The 27,668-nt window shown below is 51.4% G+C and overlaps 1 protein-coding gene across 1 annotated transcript in view; it reads right to left on the reverse strand.

The window, feature by feature from the left end:
• Positions 1–27,668, reverse strand: part of LOC137381269 (IQ motif and ankyrin repeat domain-containing protein 1-like) — a 312,943-nt gene that overhangs the window by 125,989 nt on the left and 159,286 nt on the right. The window contains exons 5-6 of the mRNA XM_068053609.1: positions 4,120–4,238; positions 1,547–1,711 (exon numbers count right to left, since the gene is read on the reverse strand). Coding sequence (XP_067909710.1) covers positions 1,547–1,711; positions 4,120–4,238 — 284 coding nt within the window. The remainder of the gene's footprint in view (positions 1–1,546; positions 1,712–4,119; positions 4,239–27,668) is intronic.

Below are 27,668 nucleotides of genomic sequence, written 5' to 3' on the forward strand. Positions count from 1 at the left end.
GCGTTCACAGATGTCTTTAAAGCGGAGACATGGACGGCCAGTGAGTCTGATACGAGTGACGAGTGACGAGCTCGTTGTACAATGTGTCCTTGGGGATCCTGCCATCTTCCATGCGGCTCATGTGGCCAAGCCATCTCAAGCGCCGCTGGCTCAGTAGGGTGTAAATGCTGGGGGTGTTGGCTGCCTCGAGGACATCTGCATTGGAGATACGGTCCTGCCACCTGATGCCAATGATTCTCCGGAGGCAGTGAAGATGGAATGAGTTGAGACATCGCTCTTGGCTGACATACGTTGTCCAGGCTTCACTGCCATAGAGCAAGGGACTGAGGACACAGGCTTGAAACACTCGGACTTTTGTGTTTCGTGTCAGTGTGCCATTTTCCCACACTCTTGGCCAGTCTGGACATAGCAGCAGACACCTTTCCCACGCCCTTGTTGATTTCTGCATTGAGAGACAGGTTACTGGTGATAGTTGAGCCTAGTTGATAGTTGATTCTTGAACCACTTCCAGAGCGTGGTTGCCAATATTGATGGATGGAGCATTTCTGACGTCCTGTCCCATGATGTTCGTTTTCTTGAGGCTGATGGTTAGGCCAAATTCATTGCAGGCAGCCACAATTCTGTCGATGAGTCTCTGCAGACACTCTTCAGTGTGAGATGTTAATGCAGCATCGTCAGCAAAGAGGAGTTCCCTGATGACGACTTCCCGTACTTTGGTCTTCGCTGTTGGACGGGCAAGGTTGAACAACCTGCCATCTGATCTTGTGTGGGGGAAAATTCCTTCTTCTGAAGACTTGAACGCATGTGAGAGCAGCAGTGAGAAGAAGATCCCAAACAGTGTAGGTGCGAGAACACAGCCCTGTTTCACGCCACTCGGGATAGGAAAGGGCTCTGATGAGGAGCCACCATGTTGAATTGTGACTTTCATATTGTCATGGAATGATGTGATGATACTTAGTAGCTTTGGTGGACATCCGATCTTTTCTAGTAGTCTGAAGAGACCACGTCTGCTGACGAGGTCAAAGGTTTTGGTGAGATCAATGAAAGCAACGTAGAGGGGCATCTGTTGTTTGCGCTCAACTTACCGGCCTGTAATTACCTGGTTTATCCATACTACCCTTCTTAAATAATGGTACCATATTCGCTGACCTCCAGTCCTCTGGAATCTATCCTGTGGCCAGAGAGGATTTGAAAATTTGTGTCAGAGCCCCTGCTATCTCCTCCCTTGCCTCACATAACAGCCTGGGATACATCTCAATGAGATCATGGCTCATCTGCATTCTAACTCCATAGACCCACCTTTGCCCCAAATCCTTCAATACCTTTAGTGACCAAAAATCTCTTAATCTCAGGAAATATAGGGAGGGAATGAAGGCCGAACAGCTGAAGGCCAGCAGAGGGTACCAAGCAAAAGCTTGTACTGTTTTAATAGGCCTTATAGAGTCAGAGAGTCATTATGGCAAAGAAGGAGACTATTCAGCACATCAAGCCCATGCTGGCTCTCTGTCAACCTTGTTATGTGTCTCTCTGCTGCATTTTGCCTGACCTCCTTTAATAATGCCTTCATCTCATCTACATCCCCCTCAAAGGCTGCTTCCAACATCCGGGTCCTGCGTTTCTGCTCTTCCTGTCTCCGTTTTCGCTCCTTCTCTTCTTTTTCTCGTTCTCTTGCTGCTGCCTCCTGTTCTTTCTTCACCAGAGCAACAAAGGCCTAACAGAAATAGGCACTAGGTTAATAACTACTATAAAGGTCAATCCAGCTTCTGTAAATCATAGAGTAACGTCAAATCATCACAATACGATCAATAAATGAAGGCACTATCAACATTACAGGTGGCAGAGGGGTCAGCCATGGCTCAGTGGGTAGCAATCAGGTTTCAGAGTCAGGAGGTCATGGGTTCAAGTCCATTCCAGAACAAATAACCCAGGTACACAGTCCAGTCCAGTTCAGTACTGAGGGAGTGCTGCACTGTCGGAGGGTCAGTACTGAGGGAGCGCTGCACTGTCAGAGGGTCAGTACTGAGGGAATGCCACACTGTCGGAGGGTCAGTACTGAGGGAGTGCTGCACTGTCAGAGGGTCAGTACTGAGGAAGCGCTGCACTGTCAGAGGGTCAGTACTGAGTGAGTGCTGCACTGTCAGAGGGTCAGTACTGAGTGAGTGCTGCACTGTCAGAGGGTCAGTACTGAGGGAGCGCTGCACTGTCAGAGGGTCAGTACTGAGGGAGCGCTGCACTGTCAGAGGGTCAGTACTGAGGAAGCGCTGCACTGTCAGAGGGTCAGTACTGAGTGAGTGCTGCACTGTCAGAGGGTCAGTACTGAGTGAGTGCTGCACTGTCAGAGGGTCAGTACTGAGGGAGCGCTGCACTGTCAGAGGGTCAGTACTGAGGGAGCGCTGCACTGTCAGAGGGTCAGTACTGAGGAAGCGCTGCACTGTCAGAGGGTCAGTACTGAGTGAGTGCTGCACTGTCAGAGGGTCAGTACTGAGTGAGTGCTGCACTGTCAGAGGGTCAGTACTGAGGGAGCGCTGCACTGTCAGAGGGTCAGTACTGAGGGAGCGCTGCACTGTCAGAGGGTCAGTACTGAGGGAGCGCTGCACTGTCAGACGGTCAGTACTGAGGGAGCGCTGCACTGTCAGACGGTCAGTACTGAGGGAGTTTAGATTTTAGATTTAGAGATACAGCACTGAAACAGGCCCTTCGGCCCACCAAGTCTGTGCTGACCATTAACCACCCATTTATACTAATCCTACACTAATTCCATATTCCTACCACAAACCCACCTGTCCCTATATTTCCCTACCACCTACCTATACTAGGGGCAATTTATAATGGCCAATTAACCTATCAACCAGCAAGTCTTTGCCATGTGGGAGGAAACCGGAGCACCCGGAGGAAACCCACACAGACACAGGGAGAACTTGCAAACTCCACACAGGCAGTACCCAGAATTGAACCCGGGTCGCTGGAGCTGTGAGGCTGCAGGTGCTAACCACTGCGCCACTGTGCCACATTATCAGAGGGTTAACACTGAGGTAGTGTGTACTGTCTTTCTGATAAGTCACTAAACCAAGGCCCCATCTGCCCTCAGAAGGATGCAGTGAATCCCATGGCTCTATTTCAAAGACAAGCATTGGTGTTTTCTTCCCTCAGCTAATATCACTAAAGCAGATTATCTTTTATCACAGTGCTTTTTGTGTGAGCTTGCTGTGTCCAAATTGGCTGCTGTGTTTCCTACATTACAACGCCACAACGCCTCACCGCTCCAGCGACCCGGGTTCAATTCTGGGTACTGCCTGTGTGGAGTTTGCAAGTTCTCCCTGTGTCTGCGTGGGTTTCCTCCGGGTGCTCCGGTTTCCTCCCACATGGCAAAGACTTGCTGGTTGATAGGTTAATTGGCCATTATAAATTGCCCCTAGTATAGGTAGGTGGTAGGGAAATATAGGGACAGGTGGGGATGTGGTAGGAATATGGAATTAGTGTAGGATTAGTATAAATGGGTGGTTGATGGTCGGCACAGACTCGGTGGGTCGAAGGGCCTGTTTCAGCGCTGTATCTCTAAACTAAACAACACTGGCTACACTTCAAAAGGATCTTCACTGACTGTCAAACACTTTGGAACATCCTGGGACAGACTGGGTCAGGTACTGTCAGAGGAGATTAAATAAGTACGTGGAGTCAATTAAAAGACTTTCTTTTATATAGCACACGAGAGAGAAGGAAATGGAGGGATCTGGGGGCAGGGTGACCACCAGACGCCTCAACACACTTTATAGCCAAGGAAGTATTTCTGAACTGTAGCCACTTTTGTAGGGAACGTGGCAGCCAGTTTATGCACATCAAGCTCCCACAAATGTGGTAATAACCAGATAATCTGCTTTTGTGATCTGGATTGAGGGATAAATATTGGACAGGGCAATGAAAGTGGAGAGTGTACAGGGTGTATGGAAGGAGATTAAATGGGTGGGTAAAGTCCAAGACAGGATAGAGTATGCAGGCTATTAAGGACAAGGTTAAATAGGTGTGTGAGTCCATGGGTATAATGTGCAGGCCATGTGGAAGGCAGTGCTTCAGTAGTTAAAAATGATCTTTTGTGCTATTGTGGATCTCCTAAGCTCTCACCTCTCTCTGTAGTTGCTCCATTAATTCCTCATAGTTCTCCTTCTCCTTTAGACGTTTGGTCTTTTCCTTTTGTGCAAGATACTGACGACATGCACACTGGATGATGATGGCAGACCTCTCTGCGGAAAGACAGAGATCTCAAACAGTTCAAAGATTGGTCATGCAGGGGAAGTGACCACAAGATACTCGCGATTGAAGTGTGGTTTTCCACCCATTTGATTCCATGCTACCAGAATACTGGCTTCTAATTAAGGCTGGATAACATCGACTTGACACAACCTCAGTTTAACATAGATCTGAAGGAAGGAGGTCTGGCAATGCAGCACTCCCTCAATACTGCACTGAGTCTTGGCTAGATTCTGTGCTCAAGCTCTGGTCTGTGTTCAAACTTACAACCTTCTGGATCAAAGTTCTGAAACAGAAGAATAAGCACTCGGGTACTTACTAGCCCAAGCTTACATACAATTACTATATAGATTTGACCTGCTATTCATCCCAGCCGGTCAATGCCGGTGTTTATTCTCCAAATGAGCCTCCTCCCACTCTGATCACCTCTTCTCACCCTGCCCCCAGATCCCTCCATTTCCTTCTCTCTCGTGTGCACATCAAGCCTCCCCTAAATACAGCAATGCTTTCTGCTTTAACCACTCCATGTGATTGTGAGTTCCACTCTCTGCGTAAAGATGTTCCTCCTAAATTCTTTACTTGGTCTGCCCGTGACTATCTTATATTGATGCCTCTTGTTCTGGACTCACCTGCAAGTGGAAACTGTCTCTCCAGCCACTCTATCAAACACCAAGATTATTTCAGAAACCTCTGTGAACCCCAGCCTACTCAGTCTTCCTCGTTAGTTGCATCTTCTCTACACTGGTAACAACCCCCTTAATCCTTTTTGCACTTTCTCCAGTGTTTCAATATCACTGGAGAATGGAGTCCAGAATTGCCCACAGTATTCTGAGTGTGGTCTAAATTAGGTGAGATATAAATATAGCATCACCTCCCTGTTTTTGTATTCCATTCCTCTATATATGAACCCAGTATTCTGGATGTACTCTTCATTGTCTTACTGACTTGTGTCTTTACTTTTAGAGATTTATCTATCAGTATTCCCAGATACTTGCTCCTCGAATCCATTTAGATTTTTACCTTCCAAGGAATAAGGGGCTCCTTGTTTCTTCTGCCAAACTGAACCATTTTGCACTGCCCTATAATGGATTATACTTGCTGTTTATCTGCCCACTCTGCTTTCTTTATCCTAATTCACATCAGGTTCTGTTCACCCATCACCTCTGCGCTCGCTGACCTATATTGCTTTTAAAATTCTGAACCTCGATTCTTTTTTATTCATTTATGTGATGTGGGTATCGCTGGCAATGCCAGCATTTGCTGCCCATCATGAATTGCCCTTGAGAACAAAGAACAAAGAACAAAGAAAATTACAGCACAGGAACAGGCCCTTCGGCCCTCCAAGCCTGCGCCGATCCAGATCCTCTATCTAAACCTGTCGCCTATTTTCTAAGGGTCTGTATCTCTTTACTTCCTGCCCATTCATGTATCTGTCTAGATACATCTTAAAAGACGCTATCGTGCCCGCGTCTACCACCTCCGCTGGCAACGCGTTCCAGGCACCCACCACCCTCTGCGTAAAGAACATTCCACGCATATCCCCCCTAAACTTTTCCCCTCTCACTTTGAACTCGTGACCACTAGTAATTGAATCCCCCACTCTGGGAAAAAGCTTCTTGCTATCCACCCTGCCTATACCTCTCATGATTTTGTACACATCCATCAGGTCCCCCCTCAACCTCCGTCTTTCTAATGAAAATAATCCTAATCTGCTCAACCTCTCTTCATAGTTAGCGCCCTCCATACCAGGCAACATCCTGGTGAACCTCCTCTGCACCCTCTCCAAAGCATCTACATCCTTTTGGTAATGTGGCGACCAGAACTGCACGCAGTATTCCAAATGTGGCCGAACCAAAGTCTTATACAACTGTAACATGACCTGCCAACCCTTGTACTCAATACCCCGTCCGATGAAGGAAAGAATGCCGTATGCCTTCTTGACCACTCTATTGACCTGCGTTGCCACCTTCAGGGAACAATGGACCTGAACACCCAAATCTCTCTGTACATCAATTTTCCCCAGGACGTTTCCATTTACTGTATAGTTCACTCTTGAATTGGATCTTCCAAAATGCATCACCTCGCATTTGCCCTGATTGAACTCTATCTGCCATTTCTCTGCCCAACTCTCCAAAGGTGGTGGTGAGCTTCTTGAACCACTGCTGTCCATCTGGTGTAGATACATCCAAGTGCTGATAGGAAGGGAGTTCCAGGATTTTGACCCAGCAACAGTGAAGGAACAGCGATATAGTTCCAAGTCAAGATGGTGTGTGGCTTAAAGGGGAACTTGCAGGTGGTGATGTTCCCACATATCTGATGCCTTTGTCCTTCTAGGTGGTAAAGGTCACAGGATTGGAAGGTGCTGTCTAAGGAGCCTTGGTGCATTGCTGCTGTGCATCTTGTAGATGGTATACACTGCTGCCACTGTGCATCGGTGGTGGAGGGAGTGAATGTTTGTAAATGGGGTGCCAATCAAGCACGCTGCTTTGTCCTGGATGGTGTCGAGCTTCTTGAGTGTTGTTGGAGCTGCACCCATCCAGGCAAGTGGAGAGTATTCCATGTTGCTTGCCACTTATCAGCCTAAGCCTGGATATTGTCCAGGTCTTGCTGCATTTCTACACGGACTGCTTCAGTATCTGCGGAGTCACGAATGGTGTTGTACATTGCACAATCAGCGAACATCCCCACTTCTGACCTTATGATTGAAGGAAGGTCATTGATAAAGCAGCTGAAGATGATTGGGCTGAGGACACTACTCTGACGAACCCCTGCAGTGATTTCCTGGAGCTGAGATGATTCACCTCCAACAACCACAACCATCTTCATTTGCGCAAGGTACAACTCCAACCTGCGGAGAGTTTTCCCCGATTCCCATTGACTCCAGTTTTGCTAGGGCTACTTGATGCCATACTCTGTCAAATGCTGCCTTGATGTCAAGGGCAGTCACTCTCACCTCACCTCCTGAGTTCAGCTCTTTTTTCCCTGTTTGAACCAAGGCTGTAATGAGGTCAGGAGCTGAACTAACTAACTAAACAGAACCCAAACTGAGCGTCAGTGAGCAGCTTATTACAAAGAAAGTGCCGCTTGATAGCATTGTCAATGGCACCATCCATCACTTTATTGAAGATCGAGTGTAGACTGATGGGACAGTAATTGGCCGGGTTGGACTTGTCCTGCTTTTTGTTTACAGGAAATAGCTGGGCAATTTTACAAATTGCCGGGTAGACGCCAGTGTTCTTGCTGTTCTGGAACAGCTTGGCGAGGGACGCGGCAAATTCTGGAGCTCAGGTATTCAGTACTATTGCTGGAATGTTGTCAGGGCCCATAGCCTTTGCAGTATCCAGTGCGTTCAGTCGTTTCTTGATATCACACAGAGTGAATTGAATTGGCTGAAGACAGGCATCTGTGATGCTGGGGAATTCAAGTGGAGTCACATGTCGACCAGACCAGCTAATGACTGCCGATTTCCTTCCCTAAAGAACATTAGTGAACCAGATGGGGTTTTACAACAATCAACAATAGTTTCATTGACACCACTAGAGACTAGCTTTTAATTCCAGATTTATTAATTGAATTCAAACTCTACCTTTTGCTGCGGTGGGATTCAAACCCATGTCCCCAGAGCATTTGCCAGGGGCTCTGGGTTACTAGTCTTGTGCCATATCCACTACGCCACAGCCTCTCCCCATTCTGGGAGCTCTCTCCATTCTCATAATATACTGCTTTTCTATTCTTCATTCCAAAAGTGGACAAATTCACATTTTCCCATAATATAGTCCATCTGCCATTTTTTGCCCACTCACTTAACTGATCTAGATCCGTCTGTAGGCTCCTTCTGTTCTTTTGACAGTTTACAGGGAAAGAGTAGGGCCCATTAGGGACCAAAGTGGCAATCTGTGTGTGGAGCCAGAGGACGTAGGTGAGGCTTTAAATGATTACTTTTCATCTGTGTTCACGATGGAGAAGGACGATGTAGGTGTAGAGATCAGGGAGGGGCATTGTGATGTACTCGAAAAAATTAGCATTGAAAGGGAGGAAGGGAGGAGGTATTCGCAGTTTTAGCAGGCTTAAAAGTGGATAAATCCCCAAGCCCAGATGTGATGTATCCCAGGCTGTTATGTAAGGCAAGGGAAGAGGTAGCAGGGACTCTGACACAAATTTTCAAATCCCGTCTGGCCACAGGAGAGGTACCAGAGGACTGGAGGACAGCGAATGTGGTACCATTATTTAAGAAGGGTAGCAGGGATAAACCAGGTAATTACAGGCTGGTGAGTCTAACATCAGTGGTTGGGAAACTATTGGAAAAAATTCAGAGGGACAGGATTAATCTCCACTTGGAAAGGCAGGGATTAATCAAGAATAGTCAGCATGGCTTTGTCAGGAGGAGAACATGTCCAACAAATTTGATTGAATTTTTCGAGAAGGTGACTAGATGTGTAGATGAGGGTAAAGCAGTTGATGTAGTCTGCATGGACTTGGTTAAGAAGGTAAGAGCCCATGGGATCCAGGGCAATTTGACAAATTGGATCCAAAATTGGCTTAGTGGCAGGAGGCAGAGGGTAATGGTCGAGGGTTATTTTTGCAAGTGGAAGCCTGTGACCAGTGGTGTACCATAGGGATCGGTGCTGGGACCTTAGTGCACATTAATGATTTAGACATGAATATAGGAGGTATAATCAGTAAGTTCGCAGATGACACGAAGATTGGTGGTGTTGTATTTAGTGAGGAGGAAAGCCTTAGATTACAGGATGATATAGATGGGCTAGTAAGATGGGCAGAGCAGTGGCAAATGGAATTTAATCCTGAGAAGTGTGAGGTGATGCATTTTGGGAGGACTAACAAGGCAAGGGAATATAAAATGGGTGGTAGGACCCTAGGAAGTACAGAGGGTCAGAGGGACATTCGTGTACTTATCCATAGATCACTGAAGGCAGCATCACAGGTAGATAAAGTGGTTAGGAAGGCATATGGGATACTTGCCTTTATTAGCCGAGGCATAGAATATAAGAGCTGCAAGGTTATGATGGAGCTAGTTAAAAAAGCTAGTTAGGCCACAGCTGAAGTACTGTGTACAGTTCTGGTCACCACACTATAGGAAGGATGTGATTGCACTGGAGAGGGTGCAGGGGAGATTCACCAGGACGTTGACTCTATCTTTTCTCCCTGGTCCAGTCTCTTATCCTACATCCGTGACTCTTCTGACGCCCTACATCATTTGGACAATTTCCAGTTTCCTGGCCCTAACCACCTCCTCTTCACGATGGACATCCAATCTCTCTACACCTCCATCCCCCTCCAGGACAGCTTGAGGGCTCTCCACTTCTTCCTTGACCAGGCGCCCAAATAGTCCCCGTCCACCACCACCCTCCTCCACCTGTCTGAACTTGTTCTCACATTGAACAACTTCTCCTTCAACTCCACTTACTTCCTTCAAGTAAAAGGTGTTGCTATGGGTATCCGCATGGGTCCTAGTTATACCTGATTTTTTGTGGGATATGTCGAACATTCCTTGTTCCAGTCCTACTCAGGCCCCTCCCCCAACTCTTTTTCCGGTACATTGATGACTGTATCGGTGCCGTTTCCTGCTCCTGCCCGGAACTAGAAAACTTTATCAACTTTGCTTCTAATTTCCACCCTTCTCTCACCTTTACATGGTCCATCTCCGACACTTCCATTCCCTTCCTTGACTTCTCTGTCCCCATCTCTGGGGATAGGCTGTCTACTAATATTCATTATAAGCCCACCGACTCCCACAGCTACCTTGACTACACTTCTTCACACCCAGCCTCCTGTAAGGACTCCATTCCATTCTCCCAGTTTCTCCATCTCCGACGCATTTGTTCTGATGATGCTACCTTCCACGATAGTGCTTGTTGAAGGGTATTCCCAAGCGCAGAGGCACCTGCAGTAAATATCATACTGTTTAAATGTTATTTCAGTAACCAGTAACGTATAATCTCAGTGAACAATGAAGAGGTTGCAAGGCATCATGGGGCTTAGCCAACTTGACCACATTCCACACAGGAGCTGAGTAACCTAAATTCAAACAAAGACTTATTCAATGGAGAGCAGATGTCCTTGTGGAATGCTGACAAAGATACCAGCCTGTAACAAGGTTAAGATAAGGTAATGTGCGTACATGAGAACCAAGGATGGGGACTAGAAAGGAATGGAAAACATCATGAGTAATCCCCTATCTGTCCGTGGGCTGGTCACGCAGCCCCTTTCACGCCTGGTAACTGCTTCTATTGGTCTTTAATAATCAATGTATATAATCTGTATTCATTATGATTGGATCATGTCCAGCCAGGATGGGCTGAGTAACTGTTTGAAAATGTATAAGTATTGATGATTTTTCTTTGTTCGGTGGAGAGGCATCTGGACAGACCAGTGACCTGCTCCCCGCCGGCGTAACTTAAATAAACTGTTTGACATTGGAGCAGACCTGAGTGTCGAGTGATTCTTCTAGATTCATTCCCGCTAACAGTGCTTCTGATATGTCTTCCTTTTTGCTTAACTGAGGATTCCCCCTCACTGTGGTTGACAGGGCCATCAACCGTGTCCAGCCTGTTTCCCACACCTCTATCCTCACCCCTTCCCCTTGCTCTCAGAAGCACGACAGGGTTCCCCTTGTCCTTACTTTCCACCCCATCAGCCTCCACATCCAAAGGATCATCCTCCGTCTCTTCCGCCACATCCAGCGTGATGCCACTACGAAACGCATCTTCTCCTCCCTTCCCCTGTCAGCATTCCACTCCTCCATTACCCCCACCAGCTTATCCCCTTCCCATGGCCCCTTCCCCTGCAATCACAGGAGGTGTAATACCTGCCCATTTATCTCCTCTCTCCTCACTATCCCAGGTTCCAAACACTCCTTTCAGGTGAATCAGCGATTTACTTCTTTCAATTTAGTATACTGTATTCACTGCTCACAATCTGGTGTCCTCTACATTGGGGAGACCAAACGCAGATTGGGTGACTGCTTTGCGGAACACCTCCGCTCAGTCCGTAAGCATGACCCCGTGTTTCCGGTTGCTTGCCATTTCAACACTCCCCCCTGCTCTCATGCTCACATCTCTGTCCTGGGATTGCTGCAGTGTTCCAGCAAACATCAATGCAAGCTTGAGGAACAGCATCTCATCAGCACCGATTAGGCACACTACAGCCTGCCGGACTGAACATTGAATTCAATAATTTCAGAGCATGATGGGGCCCCCCTTTTCATATTTAGTTATTTTTTTCTTTTTTTTCTTTTTTATTTGCTTATTTTTAGCTTTTTTAGTTTGGTTAGTTTGTTTCTACTGTGCCTACCCACAGTTTCTATTTTTTTAATTCTTTTTTTTATGTGTGTGCCTGGAGTGCTTTATGCTTTACAGTCACTTCACACCATCTCTGTACTAACGCATTGTCTTTCAGCACACCATTAACATACCGTTTGCCTTTGCTCTATGACCTTCTGGTCAGTTATTCTCTGTGACCTTGTCCGATCAACACTTTCACCTTTGTTATGTAGGGAAGCGTGAGGTTATTCACTTTGGTAAGAATAGAACAGCAGAATTTTTAAAAAGGTATGAAAGTTTTAAATGTTGATGTTCAGAAAAACTTGGCTGTACTTGGGCAAGGAACACAGGAAGTTAAAATACAGGTACAGCAAGCAATTAGGAAGGCAAATTGCATTGGCTTTTATTGCATGGGGATTGGAGTACAAGAAGAAGGAGGTCTTGCTAGGGCTTTGGTGAGACCACACCTGGAGCACTGTGCAAAGTTTTGGTCTCCATATCTAAGGAAGGCTATATTTGCTTTGGAGATGGTACAACGAAAGTTCACCAGATTGGTTCCTGGGATGAGAGAGTTAACATAGAACATAGAACATAGAACAGTACAGCACAGTACAGGCCCTTCGGCCCACGATGTTGTGCCGACCCTTTAACCTACCCGAAGGTCAAACTACCTACATACCCTTCATTCTACTATCATCCATGTACCTATCCAAGAGTCGCTTAAATGTCCCTAATGTATCTGCTTCTACTACCACCGCTGGCAGTGCATTCCACGCACCCACCACTCTCTGTGTAAAGAACCTACCTCTGACATCTCCCCGAAACCTTCCTCCTATCACCTTAAAATTATGCCCCCTGGTGATAGCCCTTTCCACCCTGGGAAAAAGTCTCTAGCTATCCACTCTATCTATGCCTCTCATCATCTTGTACACCTCTATCAAGTCACCTCTCATCCTTCTTCACTCCAATGAGAAAAGCCCTAGCTCCCTCAATCTTTCTTCATAAGACATGCCCTCCAGTCCAGGCAGCATCCTGGTAAATCTCCTCTGCACCCTCTCTAAAGCTTCCACATCCTTCCTATAATGAGGCGACCAGAACTGAACACAATATTCCAAGTGTGGTCTAACCAGAGCCTTATAGAGCTGCAGAATAACCTCGCGGCTCTTAAACTCAATCCCCCTGTTAATGAAAGCCAACACACCATACGCCTTCTTAACAACCCTATCAACTTGGGTGGCAACTTTGAGTGATCTATGGACGTGGACCCCAAGATCCCTCTGTTCCTCCACACTACCAAGAATCCTGTCTTTAAGCCTGTATTCCGCATTCAAATTCGACCTTCCAAAATGAATCACTTCACACTTTTCCAGGTTGAACTCCATCTGTCACTTCTCAGCCCAGCTCTGCATCCTGTCAATGTCCCGTTGCAACCTACAACAGCCTTCCTCACTATCCACAACTCCAGCAACCTTCGTGTCATCGGCAAACTTGCTAACCCAGCCTTCCACTTCCTCATCCAAGTCATTTATAAAAATCACAAAGAGCAGAGGTCCCAGAACAGATCCTTGTGGAACACCACTGGTCACCGAGCTCCATGCTGAATACTTTCCATCTACTACCACCCTCTGACTTCTATGGGCCAGCCAATTTTGTATCCAGACAGCCAACTTTCCCTGTATCCCATGCCTCCTTACTTTCTGAATGAGCCTACCATGGGGAACCTTATCAAACGCCTTGCTAAAATCGATATACACCACATCCACTGCTCTTCCTTCATCAATGTGTTTTGTCACATCTTCAAAGAATTCAATAAGGCTTGTGAGGCATGACCTGCCCCTCACAAAGCCATGCTTTGTCCATTGTTGAGAGGCTGAGTAAATTGGGTCTACATTCTCTGTGGTTTAGAAGCACGAGAGGTGATCACATTGAAACATGAATATTCTGAAGGGACTTGACAGGGTAGAAACTAAGAGGTTCTTTCCCCTGGCTGTGGTATCTAGAACACAGGGGCACAGTCTCAGGATACAGGGTCGATCCTTTAGGAGTGAGAGGGGATAAATTTCTTCACTCAGTGGCTTGTGAATCTTAGAAATTCTCTACCCCAGAGGGTTGTGGATGCACCATAATTAAATATATTCAAGGGTGGGATCAATACATTTTTGATCTTTGAGGGTATCAAGGGATTTGGGGAGTGGGTGGTAAAATGAAGTTGAGGCAAAAGATCAGCCATGAACGTATTGAATGGCGGAGCAGGCTGAGAGACTGTATGGTCTGCTGCTGCTCCTATTTCTAATATTCTTATGTTGGGCACCAGTCACTCCTCTCTGGATGTTGGGTTCAAAGCTCACCAGTTTATAGTAATTGAGGTACTGGTGGAAAGTGCAGATCTGCATGGGGGGAGGGGAGTGTGGGAAGAGCTATGGTGGGTAGGGGAAGGTTATCCTGAGGCTGTGAAAGATGTTATAGAAATGCAGGGCTTTTTTTAGTTTTGACTCCTCTAGGCACTGAGGTGCTGTTGATACTGTTTTTACTCACTGTGAAGATTAAATATTTAAAGCCTGAAGGCTGTGATTGATATGCCCTGCTCCCCCACTGCTCTTAACCAATAATGCAGCAATGTCATTACCATCATAGTGCCTTGGTGCTTACAAACCATGAATTCCAAACTCTAGTTAATTTCTAAATTTTGCCGCAGCAACCTACAGGGAGTTCAAACACATACACACTGACACACTGACCTTGGCCAGTCTCACATCGAGTAACTAGTGGCAGGGAGGGTACTGGGGGATTAGCCTACTTACTGGGAGACAACGCAAGAAAGAAGGAATTCACTGTTAAGCATTAAGATAAGCTTCACTGTTTTTTTAATTCACTCTCACAATCTGGGTATTTATTACCCATCTCACATTGTCCTGCGAAGGTTGTGGTGGGTCTTCTTCTTGAACTGCTGCAGTCATTCTTTGTAGCAGTTTTGATACAACTGATTGGCTTTCTAGGCCACTTCACAGGGCAGTTTAGAGTCAATCATGTTGGTTTGGGACTGGAGTCACATCTAACTTCAGAATGGGGAAGGATGGCAAGTTTCATCAAATCATACAGCACAGAAGAGGCCATTTAGCCATTATACCTGAGCTGGCTCTTTGAAAGAGCAATCCAATTCGTTCCATTCCCCTGCACTTTCCCCATTGCCTTACAAATTCCAGTATTTATCTAGCTTCCTTTTGAAAGATACTATTGAATCTGTTTCTGCCAGCTTTCAGCAATGCATTTCCACTGATAACAAATCTTGCCTCTGGTGCTTTTGCTAATTATCTGAAATCTGTGTCCTCTGGTTACCAATTCTCCTGCCACTGGAAACAGTTTCTCGTTCATCAGTCTATCAAAATTATTCACAATTATGAACACATCTATCAAATCCTCTTAATTTTGCTCTAAGGAGAACAATCCCAGCTTCTCCAGTCTTTCCACAGAATTGAAGTCCCTCATCCCGGGTACCATTCTGGTAAATCTCCTCTGCGCCCTCTCTAAGGCTTTGCCATCCTCCCGAAAGTGTTGTGTCCAGAATTGGCCACAATAATGCATCTGGGGCCCAAGTAACGTTTTGTAAAGATTTAGCATAAGTTCCACATTTTTGTGCACCATGCCTCTAATTATAAAGCCAAGGAACCTGTACACTTTTTTTTAAACAGCCTTCTCAACTTGTCCTGCCACCTTCAAAGACATACACACCCAGATTCAAGAATAAGGTAGAAAGATTTTTGTCAGGAAAGGGTATTAAGGGTTATGGAACTAAGGCAGGTAGATAGAGTTAAGATACTGAACAGCCATGATCTAATTGGATGGCGGAACAGATTTGAGGGGCTGAATGGCCTCCTCCTGTTGCTATGTTCTGAAGGTGGTGTATGAGCCGTATGTAAGTGTATTCTCTGAAATAACAGGAACTAGACTGATTAACTCAATATCTCTCTCATCTGAGAGTTGTCACAGAAACAGAGGGCAGAATTGCTGTTTGAAGTGGGAATGGTGGCGTGAGGGGACCCAGAATCGCGTTGGAAGAGTTTGTCAGAAATCCGGCACGTGACATTGTTTGCAGATTTAGTCAGCGGCAGGAAAGCATCAAGGCGGAATCGCCTCCCCGATGCGACAGGAATGTATTTTAAATTGTGGAACACTTACTTTCAATACTTTCGCCTCTCATTCGTCACGATTTAATGGGAGACTTGAGATAGAGTGGATGGTGGGTGGCACTCAAGTACCTTTGGATTTATGACCATTGAAAGCAACACCGAGGCGGGGCTTCAGTGCCATGAGCAGCACTGCATAGGGGGAGAGGGTGTTGCAGAGGCCATTTTCGAAATGTAGTGCTGTGTGCTCTGCAACAGGGGTGTCGGAATCTCGGGGGCTCTACAAAGGGGGTCAGGGTCCTGGGGGCTCTGCAAAGGGGGTCAGGGTCTCAGGGGCTCTGCAAAGGGGATCAGGGTCTTGGTGGCTCTGCAAAGAGGGTCAGGGTCTCAGGGGCTCTGCAAAGAGGGTCAGTGTCTCAGGGGCTCTGCAAAGGGGGTCAGGGTCTTGGTGGCTCTGCAAAGAGGGTCAGGGTCTTGGGGGCTCTGCAAAGAGGGTCAGGGTCTCGGGGGCTCTGCAAAGAGGGTCAGGGTCTCAGGGGCTCTGCAAAGGGGGTCATGGTCTTGGGGGCTCTGCAAAGAGGGTCAGGGTCTCAGGGGCTCTGCAAAGGGGGTCAGGGTCTTGGGGGCTCTGCAAAGAGGGTCAGGGTCTCAGGGGCTCTGCAAAGGGGGTCAGGGTCTCAGGGGCTCTGCAAAGAGGGTCAGGGTCTTGGGGGTTCTGTAAAGGGGGTCAGGGTCTTGGGGGTTCTGTAAAGGGGGTCAGGGTCTTGGTGGCTCTGCAAAGGGGGTCAGGGTCTTGGGGGCTCTGCAAAGAGGGTCAGGGTCTTGGGGGTTCTGTAAAGGGGGTCAGGGTCCCGGGGGCTCTGCAAAGGGGGTCAGGGTCTTGGGGGTTCTGTAAAGGGGGTCAGGGTCCCGGGGGCTCTGCAAAGGGGGTCAGGGTCTTGGGGGTTCTGTAAAGGGGGTCAGGGTCTTGGGGATTCTGTAAAGGGGATCAGGGTCTTGGTGGCTCTGCAAAGAGGGTCAGGGTCTCAAGGACTCTGCAAAGGGGGTCAGGGTCTTGGGGGCTCTGCAAGGAGGGTCAGGGTCTTGGGGGCTCTGTAAAGGGGGTCAGGGTCCCGGGGGCTCTGCAAAGGGGGTCAGGGTCCCGGGGGCTCTGCAAAGGGGGTCAGGGTCTTGGGGGCTCTGCAAAGGGGGTCAGTGTCTGAGGGACTCTGTAAGGGGGTCAGGATCTCAGGGGCTCTGAAAGGGGGAGTCAGGGTCTCACGGGGTCTGAAAGGGGGGGTCAGGGTCTCAGGGGCTCTGAAAGGGGGTCAGGATCTTGGGGGCTCTGCAAAGGGGGTCAGGACCTCAGGTGTTCTGCAAAGGGGGTCAGGGTCTCAGGGGCTCTGCAAAGGGGGTCAGGGTCTCAGGGGCTCTGCAAAGGGGATCAGGGTCTTGGTGGCTCTGCAAAGAGGGTCAGGGTCTCAGGGGCTCTGCAAAGAGGGTCAGGGTCTCAGGGGCTCTGCAAAGGGGGTCAGGGTCTTGGTGGCTCTGCAAAGAGGGTCAGGGTCTTGGGGGCTGTGCAAAGAGGGTCAGGGTCCTGGTGGCTCTGCAAAGAGGGTCAGGGTCTTGGGGGCTCTGCAAAGAGGGTCAGGGTCTCGGGGGCTCTGCAAAGAGGGTCAGGGTCTCAGGGGCTCTGCAAAGAGGGTCAGGGTCTTGGGGGCTCTGCAAAGAGGGTCAGGGTCTCAGGGGCTCTGCAAAGGGGGACAGGGTCTCAGGGGCTCTGCAAAGGGGGTCAGGGTCTTGGGGGCTCTGCAAAGAGGGTCAGGGTCTTGGGGGTTCTGTAAAGGGGGTCAGGGTCTTGGGGGTTCTGTAAAGGGGGTCAGGGTCTTGGTGGCTCTGCAAAGGGGGTCAGGGTCTTGGGGGCTCTGCAAAGAGGGTCAGGGTCTTGGGGGTTCTGTAAAGGGGGTCAGGGTCCCGGGGGCTCTGCAAAGGGTGTCAGGGTCTTGGGGGTTCTGTAAAGGGGGTCAGGGTCCCAGGGGCTCTGCAAAGAGGGTCAGGGTCTTGGGGGTTCTGTAAAGGGGGTCAGGGTCCCGGGGGCTCTGCAAAGGGGGTCAGGGTCTTGGGGGTTCTGTAAAGGGGGTCAGGGTCTTGGGGATTCTGTAAAGGGGATCAGGGTCTTGGTGGCTCTGCAAAGAGGGTCAGGGTCTCAAGGACTCTGCAAAGGGTGTCAGGGTCTTGGGGGCTCTGCAAGGAGGGTCAGGGTCTTGGGGGCTCTGTAAAGGGGGTCAGGGTCCCGGGGGCTCTGCAAAGGGGGTCAGGGTCCCGGGGGCTCTGCAAAGGGGGTCAGGGTCTTGGGGGCTCTGCAAAGGGGGTCAGTGTCTGAGGGACTCTGTAAGGGGGTCAGGATCTCAGGGGCTCTGAAAGGGGGAGTCAGGGTCTCACGGGGTCTGAAAGGGGGGGTCAGGGTCTCAGGGGCTCTGAAAGGGGGTCAGGATCTTGGGGGCTCTGCAAAGGGGGTCAGGACCTCAGGTGTTCTGCAAAGGGGGTCAGGGTCTCAGGGGCTCTGCAAAGGGGGTCAGGCTCTTGGGGGCTCTGCAAAGGGGGTCAGGATCTCAGGGGCTCTGAAAGAGGGTCAGTGTTTCAGGGGCTCTGCAAAGGGGGTCAGGGTCTTGGGGGCTCTGCAAAGAGAGTCAGGGTCTTGGGGGCTCTGTAAAGGTGGTCAGGGTCCCAGGGGCTCTGCAAAGGGGGTCAGGGTCTCAGGGATTCTGTAAGGGGGTCAGGATCTCAGGGTCTCTGAAAGAGGGGGTCAGGATCTCAGGGGCTCTGCAAAGGGGGTCAGGATCTTGGGGGCTCTGCAAATTGGGTCAGGATCTCAGGGGCTCTGAAAGGGGGTCAGGGGCTCAGGAGCTCTGAAAGGGGGAGTCAGGATCTCAGGGGCTCTGAAAGGGGGGGTCAGGGTCTCAGGGGCTCTGAAAGGGGGTCAGGACCTCAGGTGCTCTGCAAAGGGGGTCAGGGTCTCAGGGGCTCTGAAAGGGGGGGTCAGGGTCTCAGGGGGTCTGAAGGGGGGGTCAGGGTCTCAGGGGCTCTGAAAGGGGGTCAGGGTCTCAGGTGCTCTGCAAAGGGGGTCAGGGTCTCAGGGGCTATGCAAACGGGGGGGGGGGGGGGTCAGGACCTCAGGGGCTCTGAAAGGGGGTGTCAGTGTTTCAGGGGCACTCAAAGGTGGGGGGTCAGGATCTCAGGGGCTCTGAAAGGGGTTGTCAGTGTCTCAGGGGCTCTGCAAAGGGGGTCAGGGTCTCAGGGGCTCTGCAAAGGTGGTCAGGATCTCAGGGGGCTCTGCAAAGGGGGTCAGGGTCTCGGGGGCTCTGCAAAGGGGGTCAGGATCTCAGGGGGCGCTGCGTAGGGGGTCAGGGTCTCGGGGGCTCTGCAAAGGGGGTCAGGGTCTTGGGAGCTCTGCAAAGGGGGTCAGGATCTCAGGGAGCTCTGAAAAGGGGGTCAGGATCTTGGGGGCTCTGCACAGGGGGTCAGGATCTCAGGGGCTCTGAAAGAAGGGCAGGGTCTCAGGGGCTCTGCAAAGGGGGTCAGGGTCTTGGGGGCTCTGCAAAGAGAGTCAAGGTCTTGGGGGCTCTGTAAAGGGGGTCAGGGTCCCAGGGGCTCTGCAAAGGGGGTCAGGGTCTTGGGGGCTCTGCAAAGGGGGTCAGGGTGTCGGGGGCTCTGCAAAGGGGGTCAGGATCTCAGGGGGCTCTGCGTAGGTCAGGGTCTCGGGGGCTCTGCAAAGGGGGTCAGGGTCTTGGGAGCTCTGCAAAGGGGGTCAGGATCTCAGGGGGCTCTGCGTAGGGGGTCAGGGTCTTGGGGGCTCTGCAAAGGGGGTCAGGATCTCAGGGAGCTCTGCGTAGGGAGTCAGGGTCTCGGGGGCTCTGCAAAAGGGGTCAGGGTCACGGGGGCTCTGCAAAGGGGGTCAGGGGCTCAGGGGCTCTGAAAGGGGGGGGTCAGGGTCTCAGGGGGTATGAAAGGGGGGGGTCAGGGTCTCAGCGGCTCTGAAAGGGGGTCAGGATTTCAGGTGCTCTGCAAAGGTGGTCAGGGTCTCAGGGGCTATGCAAAGGGGGGGGTCACGGGGGCTCTGCAAAGGGGGTCAGGGGCTCAGGGGCTCTGAAAGGGGGGGGTCAGGGTCTCAGGGGGTCTGAAAGGGGGGGTCAGGGTCTCAGCGGCTCTGAAAGAGGGTCAGGGTCTCAGGGGCTCTGAAAGGGGGGGTCAGGGTCTCAGGGGGTTTGAAGGGGGGGGTCAGGCTCTCAGGGGCTCTGAAAGGGGGTCAGGGTCTCAGGTGCTCTGCAAAGGGGGTCAGGGTCTCAGGGGCTATGCAAAGGGCGGGGGGGACAGGACCTCAGGGGCTCTGAAAGGGGTTGTCAGTGTCTCAGGGGCTCTGCAAAGGGGGTCAGGGTCTCAGGGGCTCTGCAAAGGTGGTCAGGATCTCAGGGGGCTCTGCAAAGGGGGTGTCACTGTTTCAGGGGCACTGCAAAGGTGGGGGGTCAGGATCTCAGGGGCTCTGAAAGGGGTTGTCAGTGTCTCAGGGGCTCTGCAAAGGGGGTCAGGGTCTCAGGGACTCTGCAAAGGTGGTCAGGATCTCAGGGGGCTCTGCAAAGGGGGTCAGGGTCTCGGGGGCTCTGCAAAGGGGGTCAGGATCTCAGGGGGCTCTGCGTAGGGGGTCAGGGTCTCGGGGGCTCTGCAAAGGGGGTCAGGGTCTTGGGAGCTCTGCAAAGGGGGTCAGGATCTCAGGGAGCTCTGAAAAGGGGGTCAGGATCTTGGGGGTTCTGCACAGGGGGTCAGGATCTCAGGGGCTCTGAAAGAAGGTCAGGGTCTCAGGGGCTCTGCAAAGGGGGTCAGGGTCTTGGGGGCTCTGCAAAGAGAGTCAGGGTCTTGGGGGCTCTGTAAAGGGGGTCAGGGTCCCAGGGGCTCTGCAAAGGGGGTCAGGGTGTCGGGGGCTCTGCAAAGGGGGTCAGGATCTCAGGGGGCTCTGCGTAGGAGGTCAGGGTCTCGGGGGCTCTGCAAAGGGGGTCAGGGTCTTGGGAGCTCTGCAAAGGGGGTCAGGATCTCAGGGGGCTCTGCGTAGGGGGTCAGGGTCTTGGGGGCTCTGCAAAGGGGGTCAGGATCTCAGGGAGCTCTGCGTAGGGAGTCAGGGTCTCGGGGGCTCTGCAAAGGGGGTCAGGGTCACGGGGGCTCTGCAAAGGGGGTCAGGGGCTCAGGGGCTCTGAAAGGGGGGGGTCAGGGTCTCAGGGGGTCTGAAAGGGGGGGTCAGGGTCTCAGCGGCTCTGAAAGGTGGTCAGGATCTCAGGTGCTCTGCAAAGGGGGTCAGGGTCTCAGGGGCTATGCAAAGGGGGGGGTCACGGGGGCTCTGCAAAGGGGGTCAGGGTTCAGGGGCTCTGAAAGGGGGGGTCAGGGTCACAGGGGGTCTGAAAGGGGGGTCAGGGTCTCAGCGGCTCTGAAAGGGGGTCAGGGTCTCAGGGGCTCTGAAAGGGGGGGGTCAGGGTCTCAGGGGGTCTGAAGGGGGGGGTCAGGCTCTCAGGGGCTCTGAAAGGGGGTCAGGGTCTCAGGTGCTCTGCAAAGGGGGTCAGGGTCTCAGGGGCTAAGCAAAGGGGGCGGGACAGGACCTCAGGGGCTCTGAAACGGGGTGTCTGTGTTTCAGGGGCTCTGCAAAGGTGGGGGGGTCAGGATCTCAGGGGCTCTGAAAGGGGTTGTCAGTGTCTCAGGGGCTCTGCAAAGGGGGTCAGGGTCTCAGGGGCTCTGCAAAGGTGGTCAGGATCTCAGGGGGCTCTGCATAGGGGGTCAGGGTCTCGGGGGCTCTGTAAAGAGGGTCAGGGTCTTGGGGGCTCTGCAAAGGGGGTCAGGATCTCAGGGGGCTCTGCGTAGGGGGTCAGGGTCTCAGGGGCTCTGCAAAGGGGGTCAGGATCTCGGGGGCTCTGCAAAGGGGGTCAGAGTCTCAGGGGCTCTGAAAAGAGGGGGGGAGGTCAGGGTCTCAGGTGCTCTGCAAAGGGGGTCAGGGGCTCAGGTGCTCTGAAAGAGGGGGTCAGGATCTCAGGGGGTCTGAAAGGGGGGGGTCAGGGTCTCAGGGGCTCTGAAAGGGGGTCAGGATCTCAAGTGCTCTGCAAAGGGGGTCAGGGTCTCAGGGGCTCTGAAAGGGGGGGTCAGGGTCTCAGTTGCTCTGAAGGGGGGGTCAGGGTCTCAGGGGCTCTGAAAAGGGGTCAGGGTCTCAGGTGCTGTGCAAAGGGGGTCAGGGTCTCAGGGGCTATACAAAGGGGGTCAGGATCTCAGGGGCTCTGAAAGGGCATCAGTGTCTTGGGGGCTCTGCAAAGGGGGTCAGGGTCTTGGGGGCTCTGAAAAGAGGTGGGGGGAGGTCCGGGTCTCAGGTGCTCTGCAAAGGTGGTCAGGGGCTCAGGGGCTCTGAAAGGGGGGGTCAGGATCTCAGGGGGTCTGAAAGGGGGGTCAGGGTCTCAGGGGCTCTGAAAGGGGGGGTCAGGGTCTCAGGGGGTCTGAAGGGGGGGTCAGGGTCTCAGGGGCTCTGAAAGGGGGTCAGGGTCTCAGGTGCTATGCAAAGGGGGTCAGGGTCTCAGGGGCTCTGTAAGGCGTTGTCAGTGTCTCAGGGGCTCTGCAAAGGGGGTCAGGGTCTCAGGGGCTCTGCAAAGGGGGTCAGGATCTCAGGGGGCTCTGCAAAGGGGGTAAGGTTTCAGGGGCTCTGCAAAGGGGGTCAGGGTCTTGGAGGCTCTGCAAAGGGGGTCAGGATCTCAGGGGGCTCTGCGTAGGGGGTCAGGGTCTCGGGGGCTCTGCAAAGAGGGTCAGGATCTCAGGGGGCTCTGCGTAGGGGGTCAGTGTCTCGGGGGCTCTGCAAAGAGGGTCAGGGTCTCAGGGGGCTCTGCGTAGTGTTCAGGGTCTCCGGGGCTATGCAAAGGGGGTCAGGATCTCAAGGGCTCTGAAAGGCGTTGTCAGTGTCTCAGGGGCTCTGCAAAGGGGGTCAGGGTCTCAGGGGCTCTGCAAAGGGGGTTAGGGTCTCAGGGGCTCTGCAAAGGGGGTCAGGATCTCAGGGGGCTCTGCAAAGGGGGTCAGGGTCTCGGGGTCTCTGCAAAGGGGGTCAGGGTCTTGGGGGCTCTGCAAAGGGGGTCAGGGTCTCGGGGGCTCTGCAAAGGTGGTCAGGGTCTTGGGGGCTCTGCAAAGGGGGTCAGGATCTCTGGGAGCTCTGCGTAGGGAGTCAGGGTCTCAGTGTCTCTGCAAAGGGACCAGGGTCGCGGGGACTCTGAAAGGGCATCAGGGTCTCGGGGGCTCTGCAAAGGGGTCAGGATCTTGGGGGCACTGCAAACGGGGTCAGATCTCAGGGGCTCTGAAAGGGGCTCAGGATCTCAGGGGCACTTCAAAGTGGGTCAGGGTCGCAGGGGCTCTGCAAAGGGGCTCAGGGGCTCAGGGGCTTTGCAAAGGGGGCCAGGGTCTCGGGGGCTCTGCAAAGGGGGTCAGGGTCTTGGGGGCTCTGCAAAGGGGATCAGGGTCTCCAGGGCTCTGCAAAGGGGGTCAGGGTCACAGAGTCTCTGCAAAGGACGGGGGTGTCAGGGTATCAGAGGCTCTGCGAGGGGGGGTCGTAGTCTCGGGGGCACTGCAAGGGGGGGAGGTCGGGGATTGAGGGGCTCTGCAAGCAGGTGTTGGTTTATCAGGGGCTCTGCAAAGGGGTCAGGGTGGTGGGGGCTCTGCAAGCGGGTGTTGTTTTATCGGAGGCTCTGCAAATGCGGGTCGGGGTCTTGGGGCTCTGCAAGGAGGGGCTTGGTTTATCAGGGGCTCTGCAAGGGGGTCAGGGTGGTGGGGGCTCTGCAAGCGGGTGTTGTTTTATCGGAGGCTCTGGAAGTGCGGGTCGGGGTCTTGGGGCTCTGCAAGGAGGGGCTTGGGTATGGGTGGCTGTATCGGGTGAACAACCTGAGATATGTGTTTGCCAATACAACTGGATGAGAGGGTTGATCATCAGTAAGGGTGGGCACTGAGGGCCATTAGGGATTCTGCCAGGTGAAGTAGCAAAGGCACAGCAATCAAGGCAGGACAGTTTCTGAATCTACATCAATCTGTAGGCCCACTGGTCACCCAGCATGGGTCTCATGCACCCTGCACCCTGTATTTTTGAACCCCTGTGACATGATGCAGCGCCTCCGACGGCGTGGCGGCCATGAAGGGCCCACCTGCTTCAGACAGTGTACCGGACCCACATCAACTACCTCCAAATGTCCAAGTGCATTGTCAGCAAAGTCTACACCTCTCCGGGGAGGCCATGCCCACTTACGCGCCCTGCTGCTGGACGAGTTGTAACTGATGGGATTTGGGGGTACCACTATGCCAGTGACCCTGAGGTCACAGTGCATTAAACTTCTACGCATCTGGATCATTCCAAGGATCCACCAGGGACATCTGTGGGGTCTCCCAGCCAGCAGCCGACCGCTGCATTAAGGAGACTGCTGTTATGCCCTGTTCAAGAGGCCACTATGTGAGTTACCAGACTGACCCTGACAGTCAGGCCGAGACTGCCATCACTGGATTCCCCCAGGTGCAATGTGTAATTGATTGTATGCATGTGGCCATCAAGGTTCTCACAGACTAGCCTGCCACCTTCATCAACAGGAACGGCTTTCATTCCATCAATGTTCAACTGGTCTGTGGCCATTGGAAGTGTTTCCGACAGTTGTGTGCCCGCTTCCCGGGAAGCGGTCATGATGCCTAAATACTTCAATAGACCCAGGTACCACAGCTTTTCAGGTTCCCTGCTCGCCTTCAGGGATGGATTCTCGGGGACAAGGGCTACCAATTGAAGACTTGGCTGCTCACACCTGTGAGGAACCCTCACAATGTAGTGGAGGAGAGGTACAACAAGTGACACAGCTCCACTCGAGTAACCATCGAGCAGGCCATTGGGATGAGATTCTGATGCCTGGATCAATCCAGTGGATCCTAGCAGTATGCCCCAGTTAGGGTTTCGCGTATCGTGCTTGTCTAGTGTGGTTCTGCACAATGTAGCACTGCAGAGGAGGGAGGCCTTGTATGATGATGAGGTGCCTGAGCAACACCCCTTGACCAATGAGGAGGGTGCAGAGGAGGGAGAGGGGAAAGTGTGGCCAGATGGTAAAGCCCTTGTACAGGAGGCCAGGCAGATTGAGCGATGGGACAAGGAGATAATTACCCAATTCCAGCCAACCTGATGTCCACTCATAAAGAAACCAATAAAGACACACCTCAATCCATGTAGTCTGTCACCTCCTTCCCATTTGTGTTCTGTGCTTAGCACCCAGCTGAAACACGCACTCATGCCCATGGAAGATCATATTTAAATGAGGGCTGTGCCTAGATTGTCATTTCACTCTGGGAAAGGGTGAAGTCAACAGCTTACAATTAAGGCATGATAGAATAATCACTTTTACACGATGGATGTTAATAGTTTGAACAAAAGAACTTTATATGAAGCATTTCAAACACCCATGAACCCCCAAGTGTGTCTAGGTGTTTATATGTTTGCCAGTGCTTCTATGAGGTGTAAACCCATTGCTAGCTGCTGGACTAGAGGCAGACTGCTGATCAGGCTGCCCCTTGGCCTTGGCATCTCCTCCTCCACTTCACAGAATCACAGAATTGTTACAGCACAGAATAAGGCCATTCAGCCCATCATGTCTGCATCAGCTCTCCGAGTGAGCAATTCACTGAGTGCCATTCCCCCGCCTTCTCCCCATAACTCTATATATTCTCCGTTTTCAAGTAACTATCTAATTCACTTTTGAATTCCTCAATTGAACCTTCCTCCACCACACTCTCTGGCAGTGCATTCCAGATCCTAACCACTCGCTGCGTAAAAAGGTTTTTCCTCATGTTGCCATTTCAAGGCTCACTTGAACCTTTCTCATCACCAGAGAAGGACGAAGAGCAAAAGAAGACTCCAGGTGCCTTATCCTTCTCTCGCTTTGTCACTGCTGCATCGACCTCATGGCCAAGGTGAGGCTATGGATGCCTGAGCACATCTATGGGATCTGGCTCTCCATGAGAGTTGCCAACCTCTTGATGGAGGATGCCATGTGCTCACATACCTGAGACCTGACAGGACTCATGGCATGGGTAGACTCCTCCATTATCCACTCATGGCTGCTCTTATGGCCATGTGGTGTGACGTGGGTGGTTCCCACTGTTCAACTCCCCATCTGACCGCAGCAAGTGTATTTGTATTAGAGTTTAGCCCTTTTGTGTTTTATTTCTGAAATAAACAGACAGCAACAGGTTTTCTTGTAGGTTTTAAAAAGCAAAAAGTTAATTGTTTATTGATCAATACACCTTATCCCAAAATTGTTGCAACTGCATTCACTCACATTTTCGCTTGCGCATGCGCACACACACAAAGAAAATAGAGAAGGGAAAGAGGAAGGTGGCTGTTAGTGGGGGAAAGGTTATGATAAACCTGTTGAATTCTCTTGAGAATCAAGTTCTAGATGGATGCAGACCTGAGATGATCGTAGATTTCTCTGTTGATTGAAGGTCCAGTTGAAGATGATGGGTTACTTCCAGCTCTCACTGCTGTATACTGTAGATGTTGGATTTTTTAAGCAGCGGATTGTGCTTCCTGGCTCAGCTAGAACTCAAGCTGTTACAAGTAGCTTCATGTAGGTCAGTCTCTCTCTGTCTCTGTCTGGCTGTCTTTTTTTAAGGTAAAACTGTCACCTCTCACCGCTTAGTAGGAGGCATTCTTCTCTCTTTCCCATTCTTTTGGGCCTCCTTATCTCGAGAGACAATGGATATGCGCCTGGAGGTGGTCAGTGGTTTGTGAAGCAGCGCCTGGAGTGGCTATAAAGGCCAATTCTGGAGTGACAGGCTCTTCCACAGGTGCTGCAGAGAAATTTGTTTGTTGGGGCTGTTGCACAGTTGGCTCTCCCCTTGCGCCTCTGTCTTTTTTCCTGCCAACTACTAAGTCTCTTCGACTCGCCACAATTTAGCCCTGTCTTTATGGCTGCCCGCCAGCTCTGGCGAATGCTGGCAACTGACTCCCACGACTTGTGATCAATGTCACACGATTTCATGTCGCGTTTGCAGACGTCTTTATAACGGAGACATGGACGGCCGGTGGGTCTGATACCAGTGGCGAGCTCGCTGTACAATGTGTCTTTGGGGATCCTGCCATCTTCCATGCGGCTCACATGGCCAAGCCATCTCAAGCGCCGCTGACTCAGTAGTGTGTATAAGCTGGGGGTGTTGGCCGCTTCGAGGACTTCTGTGTTGGAGATATAGTCCTGCCACCTGATGCCAAGTATTCTCCGAAGGCAGCGAAGATGGAATGAATTGAGACGTCGCTCTTGGCTGGCATACGTTGTCCAGGCCTCGCTGCCGTAGAGCAAGGTACTGAGGACACAGGCCTGATACACTCGGACTTTTGTGTTCCGTGTCAGTGCGCCATTTTCCCACACTCTCTTGGCCAGTCTGAACATAGCAGTGGAAGCCTTACCCATGCGCTTGTTGATTTCTGCATCTAGAGACAGGTTACTGGTGATAGTTGAGCCTAGGTAGGTGAACTCTTGAACCACTTCCAGAGCGTGGTCGCCAATATTGATGGATGGAGCATTTCTGACATCCTGCCCCATGATGTTCGTTTTCTTGAGGCTGATGGTTAGGCCAAATTCATTGCAGGCAGACGCAAACCTGTCGATGAGACTCTGCAGGCATTCTTCAGTGTGAGATGTTAAAGCAGCATCGTCAGCAAAGAGGAGTTCTCTGATGAGGACTTTCCGTACTTTGGACTTCGCTCTTAGACGGGCAAGGTTGAACAACCTGCCCCCTGATCTTGTGTGGAGGAAAATTCCTTCTTCAGAGGATTTGAACGCATGTGAAAGCAGCAGGGAGAAGAAAATCCCAAAAAGTGTGGGTGCGAGAACACAGCCCTGTTTCACACCACTCAGGATAGGAAAGGGCTCTGATGAGGAGCCATCTTTCCCATGGTGATTGCACAATGGCCCAGGATGTGGCTACTTCACACCTCCTTTGTTTCCAAAGAAGA

This window comes from Heterodontus francisci, chromosome 2, assembly GCF_036365525.1.
Source record: "Heterodontus francisci isolate sHetFra1 chromosome 2, sHetFra1.hap1, whole genome shotgun sequence".
NCBI classification, from domain to species: Eukaryota; Metazoa; Chordata; class Chondrichthyes; order Heterodontiformes; family Heterodontidae; genus Heterodontus; species Heterodontus francisci.